At 46.5% G+C, this 9,657-nt stretch overlaps 1 protein-coding gene across 1 annotated transcript in view; it reads right to left on the bottom strand.

The window, feature by feature from the left end:
• rreb1a (ras responsive element binding protein 1a) overlaps window positions 1–9,384 on the bottom strand; it is a 27,081-nt gene extending 17,697 nt beyond the window's left edge. Inside the window, 7 exon segments of the mRNA XM_073488438.1 lie at window positions 7,322–7,485; window positions 7,606–7,695; window positions 8,799–8,825; window positions 8,827–8,895; window positions 8,973–9,191; window positions 9,246–9,317; window positions 9,319–9,384. Coding sequence (XP_073344539.1) covers window positions 7,322–7,485; window positions 7,606–7,695; window positions 8,799–8,825; window positions 8,827–8,895; window positions 8,973–9,191; window positions 9,246–9,317; window positions 9,319–9,384 — 707 coding nt within the window.
• Between the last annotated feature and the right edge of the window lie 273 nt (window positions 9,385–9,657).

The raw sequence follows: 9,657 nt of genomic DNA on the forward strand, positions 1-9,657 counted from the left end.
TAGAAGTAGTGACTGTAGAAGTAGTGACTGTAGAAGTAGTGACTGTAGAAGTACTGACAGTAGTAGCAGAAGTACTGACAGTAGAAGTACTGACAGTAGTAGTAGAAGTGCTGACAGTAGTAGTAGAAGTACTGACAGTAGAAGTACTGACAGTAGTAGCAGAAGTACTGACAGTAGAAGTACTGACAGTAGTAGTAGAAGTGCTGACAGTAGTAGTAGAAGTACTGACAGTAGAAGTACTGACAGCAGTAGTAGAAGAAGTACTGACAGTAGAAGTACTGACAGTAGTAGTAGAAGTACTGACAGTAGAAGCACTGACTGGAAGTACTGACTGTAGAAGTACTGACAGTAGAAGTACTGACAGTAGTAGTAGAAGTGCGGACTGTGGAAGTACTGACTGTAGAAGTACTGACAGTAGTAGCAGAAGTACTGACAGTAGAAGTACTGACAGTAGTAGTAGAAGTACTGACAATAGAAGTACTGACACTAGTAGTAGTAGTACTGACTGTAGTAGTAGAAGTACTGACAGTAGTAGTAGAAGTACTGACTGTAGTAGCAGAAGTACTGACTGTAGTAGTAGAAGTACTGACTGTAGAAGTACTGACAGTAGTAGCAGAAGTACTGACAGTAGAAGTACTGACAGTAGTAGTAGAAGTACTGACAGTAGAAGTACTGACAGTAGTAGTAGAAGTAGTGACTGTAGTAGTAGAAGTACTGACAGTAGAAGTAGTAGAAGTACTGACAGTAGAAGTACTGACAGTAGTAGTAGAAGTACTGACAGTAGAAGTAGTAGAAGTACTGACAGTAGAAGTACTGACAGTAGTAGTAGAAGTAGTGACTGTAGAAGTAGTGACTGTAGAAGTACTGACTGTAGAAGTACTGACAGTAGAAGTACTGACAGTAGTAGCAGAAGTACTGACAGTAGAAGTACTGACAGTAGTAGTAGAAGTGCTGACAGTAGTAGTAGAAGTACTGACTGTAGAAGTACTGACAGTAGTAGCAGAAGTACTGACAGTAGTAGTAGAAGTGCTGACAGTAGTAGTAGAAGTACTGACAGTAGAAGTACTGACAGCAGTAGTAGTAGAAGTACTGACAGTAGAAGTACTGACAGTAGTAGTAGAAGTGCGGACTGTGGAAGTACTGACTGTAGAAGTACTGACAGTAGTAGCAGAAGTACTGACAGTAGAAGTACTGACAGTAGTAGTAGAAGTACTGACAATAGAAGTACTGACAGTAGTAGTAGAAGTACTGACTGTAGTAGTAGAAGTACTGACAGTAGTAGTAGAAGTACTGATTGTAGTAGTAGTAGTACTGACTGTAGTAGTAGAAGTACTGACAGTAGTAGTAGAAGTGCTGACAGTAGTAGTAGAAGTACTGACTGTAGAAGTACTGACAGTAGTAGCAGAAGTACTGACAGTAGTAGTAGAAGTGCTGACAGTAGTAGTAGAAGTACTGACAGTAGTAGTAGAAGTACTGACAGTAGAAGTACTGACAGCAGTAGTAGTAGAAGTACTGACAGTAGTAGTAGTAGTAGAAGTACTGACAGTAGAAGTACTGACAGTAGTAGTAGAAGTAGGCTACTGACAGTAGTAGTAGTAGTAGAAGTACTGACAGTAGTAGTAGTAGAAGTACCGACAGTAGAAGTAATGACAGAAGTAGTACTGACAGTAGCAGTAGAAGTACTGACAGTAGTAGTAGAAGTACTGACAGTAGTAGTAGTAGAAGTACTGACAGTAGAAGTACTGACAGTAGTAGTAGAAGTACTGACAGTAGTAGTAGTAGAAGTACTGACAGTAGAAGTACTGACAGTAGTAGTAGAAGTACTGACAGTAGTAGTAGTAGAAGTACTGACAGTAGTAGTAGAAGTACTGACAGTAGCAGTAGTACCTGAAGTCAACTTATAGTACTGGTTATATACTGTATACTTCAGGTACAGGTCACAGTACAGTTGCAGTACTCAGTACCTACAGTTGATCAGAAGTTTACCTTTATAAACCAAAAGTCTTGAAGAAGTACACTTTAAAGTACTACTAGTAGATTAATATTAGTATAACTACTTCATAAAGTATACTTGGGGAAGGTACCTGGACTCAACCTGTTTACTTGATAATGAAGTATTCTTCTTTGTGAGGGTTTGACTGCAGACTCAACTACTGCAGTAACAGTAACATGATGTACGAGTGTTACCCTCCTCCTCCTGCTCCTCCTCCCCCCCTCCTCCTCCTGCTCCTCCTCCCCCTCCTGCTCCTCCTGCTCCTCCTCCTGCTCCTCTGCTCCTCCTGCTCCTCCTCCTGCTCCTCCTCCTCCTCCTGCTCCTCCTCCTCCTCCCTCTCCTCCTCCTGCTCCTCCTCCTCCCCCTCCTGCTCCTCCTCCTCTTGCTCCTCCTCCTCCCTCCTCCTCCTCCTGCTCCTCCTCCCCTCCTGCTCCTCATCCTCCTCCTCCTGCTCCTCCTCCTCCCCCCCCGCTCCCCCTCCTCCTCCTCCTCCCCCTCCTGCTCCTCCTCCTCTTGCTCCTCCTCCTCCCTCCTCCTCCTCCTGCTCCTCCTCCCCTCCTCCTCCTCCTCCTCCTCCTCCCCCTCCTCCTCCTCCTCCCCCTCCTCTTCCTCCCCCCCTCCTCCTCCTCCTCCTCCTCCTGCTCCTGCTCCTGCTGCTCCTCCTCCTGCTCCATGTCTCTACCTGCAGTTCCTCTACATCACCACAGGGGCGCTGTTGGTCCAGTGGTGGCTCGGCTCAGACGGCTCTCGCTGACACATGCATCAGCGTGTGAGTCAAACAACAAACAGTTCACGTCTCCCCTCAGGAGGAGAGGAAGGAGACAGACGAGGAGGAGGGAGGGGAGGAGGAACTGCCAATGTAGGACACAAGGGAGGGAGGAAGGGAGGAAGGAGGTGAGCAAGGAGGTGAGGAAGGAGGTGAGGAAGGAGGTGAGGAAGGATTGAGGCTGTGGCAGAAGGATGAACTGAACTTTCTGAGCTTCTCTCTTCTTCTCTTCCTCTTTGCTCGGCTCAACCGTGCAGCAGCCTCCGAGAGCCAATCACGGCTCGGCACACCGCTGCCAGCCCATAATAGGCTAATGGGATGCCTCGCCATGGCAACCAGGCCCAACGGCCTCACAACAGAGCAGACAGAGGGCCGAGAGAGGACGACTCGTGATGCCGCTGCTCGCCGCTTCTCTCCATCTGTGCTTCTCTTCTGTCCGGTTCTGACCCGTGGAAAAGTTCTTCTGACGTGACGATCGATGTCGGGAGAGTTTAATGTTTCAGATCCAGTTTTGTATTTAACTAAAACAAACAATAGTTTATTTTACAGGTTTGAAAAATCCTCAAAACGTTTCCTTGAAAGAACAATGAAACTTGGTATTAATTAAAGGGATTATCAATATTAATATTGATTATTGTGCATTTCACTCCTGATATATGTTGAATTAGACGATTGTAACATTTCTGCACGTTCAGCTCAACTGCTGTGACTCTGAATTAACTTAAATTAACTCGTCTCTATTTCCCTGATAATTGCTGCCACACTACATTATTTCTACGACACTAAATCATCAAGAAATTAATCAAGTCAATGAATTAATTCTGTAAAATGTGGAAATCGATTACTTTGTTGACTTGAACGTTTTATCTTGTATTGGCAAACTTTTTAACTTCTTCTTATGTCAGCGGCCATTTTTTCTATCAAACTTAAAAAAGAAACTTTGAAATTTTGCTTTTAATCACAACTGGACGAGGACGCGTTCAATAATCTACATTTTAAAGAGGTTTGTGTCGTTTGATTATCTGACTGTGTGTTTGCATCTGTCGAACAACAAGTACAACGTCTGCAGTTATTCAGAAAGCGTCCGTCAGAAAGACTGTAACACTATAAAAAGCTCCAGTTAAATGAATCCTTGTCATGTTTTTATGTTAAAAATGTTTTCTGTAAACTCTCTAATATCACCGTCTGACCACGGCTCTGATGTGAGAGACGCCACATTCAACGTTAATTAGTGTTAATTACAAAAGGTTTGGGAGTAAACGCTGAACGCATCACGTCCGTCTGTGTTCGTCTGGTTAAACTTTACAGCGTGTAAACTGTGACACAACCAGCTCACAGGTATATTATATTTCTAAACTTTGAATAAAGTTGATGGTCTGATGAAAAAAAGCCAGAAACCAGTTTCACATTTCGTTGATGCTCTGCTGCAAAATGTTTCCCCCTTTTTAAAAATGTTTTTCTTATTTCCTGTCGTCCTGCATCAGAAACTTTCAGCCTTCTTTATCTTGAATTCTCTAAATGTTTCTCCTTAACCGACAACAGAACCATCCAGGGAGGACGTTCATCACACGGACACATTCAAATCCTCTGCTTTCCCTCCTCCTTTCCATCCATCGCCTACATCCAACTCCCAGCTCTCCTTTCCTTTGTTCCTCCCTCCCTCCGTCTTTCTCTCTGAAGACGGTCGAGTAGGAAACTCTCACGTTTCACATTTCAAAGGATGCTCCACTGCAAAATGGATTCCTGTCTCTCTCCCTCCTCCTCCCTCTGCTTCTCGTTTCCACTCTCCATCCAAACAGGCCTCGTCTTTATTTTCCTACGGCAGCATGTGAGACCAGGCCGAGCAGAGAGAGCGGCTCCACATGTGGAGCTCAGCCTTTTCCTCCCTCTCTTCCTCATGTTCGCTCCACTTTGCATTGTAAATCAGCACTAAATAAAAAAAGGTGCTGTTTATGTGTGTGTCCTGTTCACGGTTTTATTTTTGGTTGGTTTTTATAAGACTCGCAGGATTCTGAGAAAATGACGCAACCGTTTCCAGGGTGTGTTGACGGAAATCAGCATCCAGATCTCCGTGTTGTTCCCTCAGCGGGAGTTCAGTTTGTCTTTCAGCACAGAGCGAGGGGAGAGTCACGCTGCTGCAGACTCACTAAACCAGAACGCCGGCTTTCTGCAGCAGGTGAGATCAGGATGTGAAGCCGCAGCTTTCGTCTGAATCACAACAGATCCTGTCCTTGGATCTGGTTTTTATCTGGCCGAGTTTACACGACAACAGCCTCGCTAAAAATGGAAAAGTTAATTTCCTTGTGTGTCAAAAAAGTTCAGCGTTCAGACGACATCGTTTTGAAGACGACTGAAAACGCAGCAGTATGCAGGCCAGGCCAGGAGTTGGCGGTGTAACTTCGTAACGAAACACCACACAAACGCTTTCTTCTACAGAGCGGAGAGTACGAACAAACACGAAGACGATGGCGAACGCACGCTCGAAAATGTTGAAGTGTAGCGCTAATAAACTCAGCAATACACGAGGGAGGTGATGTCACAGTTTCAGATCCACGTGTTGCCAGTTCACACGGCGACAGCAGGGTGATGCTGTCAAAAGATCACAATCTGAAACCTGGTCTCAAAACACAACAATAAGTTTCCTGTCGAAAACATGTGTGTGTGAACAGGTTCAGCTCACTGTTGACACGTGTGGACAGAACTTTACTGTTCTGGTTCACTCGCAGCTCTCAGAGTCACTGAACACTTCCTGCTGCAGACAGACGCCGTCAGAGACGAGCTGGTCAACATTTCAGCTGCTGAACCTCCATCAGGAGGTGGTGGAGACCAAAACCAGAGCTAAAAGAGTCATCAGGTGACACAACTCAAACTCCACAAGTCATCAGTAAACAGTTGCTGCAGGTTTAAAGAGACAAACAACACATATTTTAAATTTAATCAAATCTTTTACTTTAACTGAATCTGAGGATTAGAACAAAGTACCATCGTCCTCCATCAGTTTTCACCTTAAACAAATTATATCTACTTCTTTTCTTCTGTCTGAGGAAACCGTTGACTTGCTTTCATTCCTGTTTGGTTTTAATGTAACTGCAGTCTACTGCCTCATACCGACTCTGTGACCTTGTTCAGGAGCTTTCTGATGAAGGGAAGTCAGTGGATTCATCCACACGTCTAACATAAGGGCAGTAAAACGGTTCGTTTGTCAAGTTTTAATGGAAAATGCGGCCTGACAATGTTTGACTGGGACAAAAAAATGTGTTGTGCTTCCTCCGACTCTTCAGGCTCAGTCTTGGTGATGGTATGAGGAGGCGTGGGCAGAGAGGAATGACTGTAGGCCGACAGACAGACAGACACAAATCTGTTGGATGTCACAGAAACTCTCTCGATTAGTTGTTTTACTTTGATTTGTTTCAGTGCTCGGAGGTTTTTCGGGGGTTTGGCAGCGAGAGCTGGTGTTTCCTGCTGGTGAAGACGTCGTAACAGGAACTGAACGGAAAAACGTGTCTTCAGCTTCAACGAGAAACAAGACGGCAAAACATGACTTAAAGGAGCAGTACACCTAAACATGAGGGATAGTCACTACAGGGAGAGGAGAGGAGACAAGAAGAGGAGACAAGGAGAGGAGACAAGTTTCATAGTCCACAAAACATTTCTGGAGCTTCACAGCAAAACAGAGTTGCAGCGTTCTCTCCGTCTCCTCAGATCAGGTAGATCTCTGTGATCACAGCAGACGAGCTGCATGGAGACATCTGATGTTTAAATCATCTCCAGCTGCTTCAGCTGTTCAGCAGAACGCTGCAACTCTGTTTTACTGTGAAGCTCCAGAAATGTTCTGTGGACTACGACACTTCACCTGACTTTATATCATCAGGAGGAGATGATGGCTGAGCCTGACTTTATATCATCAGGAGGAGGAGATGGCTGAGTTGGACTGTTTTTGGGTGAACTGTTCCTTTAACTTTCAGCACACACACACACACACACACACACACACACACACACACACACACACACACACACACACACACACACACACACACAAACTGCAGAGACCGTTGAGTCTGATGGTGGAGGCTGGACTTCACTGATAAATGACTGGGCGTTGTTTTGTCCATGAGTGTGTGTGTGTGTGTGTGTGTGTGTGTGTGTGTGTGTGTTTGTGTGTGTGTGTGTGTGTGATGGAGATGGATGATTTGAAGTCGTCTTCCCACTTCCTGTGTAACCCCCCCTACACACACACACACACACACACACACACACACACACACAGGACCCGTCTGGGTTTGTGCTCCCATCATGGTTGACTGGGGATCGGGTTAAACGCTAACTTCCTCTGCCTGAGGTTACATGGTGTGTGTGTGTGTGTGTGTGTGTGTGTATGTGTGTGTGTGTGTGTGTGTGTGTGTGTGTTCAGTAGGGACACACTGATCTGCAGTCTGTGTGCAGTGAAAATGACTTTATTTTGCACTTTATTGAATCGTTTTGTTTGAGCAGATTAACTTCCTGTGCGTCGTTGTTTACGTCACAGACAACAGGAAGTGTGTGTTAGTGTGTGTGTGTACCTGTGCATGTTGCCGTTGGTGGTGAAGGTCTGTCCACAGATGTTACACTTGTAGGGTCTCTCCCCGCTGTGGACCAGCATGTGTCTGTCGAGCGACGAGGCCGAGCTCAGGCACTTCCCACAGATGCTGCAGGAGTGGTCCGTCGCTCCGGTGTCGGCGTTGTGCTGCAGAGAGGACACGCACACACAGACACACACCGACTTACTCCAACTATACTCTTCTTTTTGACCCTTAAACTGTAGAAAACAGCCCGTCTCTCTGCAGCACAGTCAGTGTGTGTGTACCTGTCTGATGTGCATGGTGAGCCCGTGTTGTGTTTGACAGTTTTTGTCACACAGCGGACAGATAAAAGCTGAGCTGTCGTCTTTGGTGTCCTGCAAGAACAAACACACACAGAGAAACACGTCAACCTCGACATCAGGCAGAGAAACCAGCAGAAACAACGAGTCACAGGTCCATTACCACACACACACACACACACACACACACACACACACACACACACACACACACACACACACACACACACACACACACACACACACACACACACACACACACACACACACACACGTCCGCTCATACAGCCAGGGAAGCAACACTTCCTGTTTCCTGTTTCAGCCACAGGAAGTGGTGACGTGACATGGAATGCTGCAGTGCATCATGGGAGAGAGGAGAGAATGTACCACTGTGACGAGGCGAAAAGGACGAGAGGAGGAGAGAGGAGAGGAGGAGAGGAGAGGAGAGGAGAGGAGGAGAGGAGGAGGAGAGGAGAGGAGAGGAGGAGAGGAGGAGGAGAGGAGAGGAGAGGAGAGGAGAGGAGAGGAGAGGAGAGGAGAGGAGAGGAGAGGAGAGGAGGAGACGAGAGGAGAGGAGACAAGGAAGAGCAACAACAAGAGAAGAGGAGGGGAAACAAGGAAAGGATAGGAAAAGAGGAGATGATATGAGGAGGAGACAAGGAGAGGCAACAAAGAGAGGAGAAAAGGGAAGGAGATAAAGATAGGACTCAAGGGGGGGAGACAAGGAGATGAGAAAAGGGGGAAACAAGCAAAGGAGAGGAGACAAAGAGAAGAGACAAGGAGAAGAAATGAGGAGAGGAGATAAGAAGAGGAAACAAGGAGAGGAGACGAGACGAGAGGAGGGGAAATAAGCAAAGGAGAGGAGACAAAGAGAGGACTCAAGCTGGGGGAGAAGGAGAGGAAACGAGGAGAGGAGAGGGGAGGAGTCAAGGAAAGATAAGAGTCCTTTGGTGAGTTGAAGGTGACGTCATCGATATTTTGTTTCAGTGTAGCTACAGCGGTGACCGTCTGTAACTGAGTCACACAGGAAGTGATGCAGCGTCTCATGTGTCTCAAGAAGAAGAAGACGGAGAAAAAGGAGATGGTGAGCAGTGACTCTATAGACGAGGACAGGAGCGCCACCTACAGCTCAACCTGTGTGTGTGTGTGTGTGTGTGTGTGTGTGTGTGTGTGTGTACCTGGGTGCGTCGTGCGTTGCGGCCGGGGCGGAGCTCTCATGGCTGCCGTGAGTGACTTGCTGGGGGAGGGGCTTGAAGTAGAGAAGAAGGAAGTCAGCTGTCACACTTCAAACTGGAGAACCTTTATTTAAACAACAGACGAGGACAAAGGTCTCAGAGTTTGGGGGTCCTCACCTCGGGGAGGGGTCCGGCGGAGGAGTTGGCTGAGGTGACTCCACTCCCTCCTTCTCCATCTCCTCCTCCGCCATTGATGGTCCCTGCTGCTGACATCACTGCTGACATCATGGCGTTGATGGAGGACAGATCTCCTCCTCCTTCTGCTCCCATCATTCCTCCTCCTCCTCCTCCTCCTCGGTCTCCGTTCTGTAGCTTCTCTCCTCCGCTTGCTTCCTCCTCCATCACTCCGTTGATCGCTGCGTCATGAAATCATCGATGTGACTCCGACACTTTTTCTTGGTCTAAAATCGGTGATATTTTAAATGAAGTTCTGCATTTACCTTTGAGGTTATTGTGTGTTTTCCTCCTCCGTCAGCGCCGACTCTTCTGTCTTGACGTCTTCTCGCTGCTCCTCGGTGGAGTTTTCCATGACTGCTGAAACAAACACAAACTTTCAGATTAAAAATACAAAACTCGTGTTTTTCAGCACGTTAGTAAACACGAAGGAGAATCAGTCGAAACGTTAAAACTCATCAGTGACGACCAGAAACTTCGCCTGCAAAAGATTCACCGGGCAAAACTTTAAAATATTTAGCGCTGCTGTAAACGGCTCCTGGGAAACCTCGAAGGTCTTTAATGTCATCGTGTAGCGAGTGCTTGTGTATGTCAAGTGAGGACACGTTAAAAGGGCAGGATTTTTGAG

This window comes from Pagrus major, chromosome 19 (assembly GCF_040436345.1).
Source record: "Pagrus major chromosome 19, Pma_NU_1.0".
Lineage (NCBI taxonomy): Eukaryota > Metazoa > Chordata > Actinopteri > Spariformes > Sparidae > Pagrus > Pagrus major.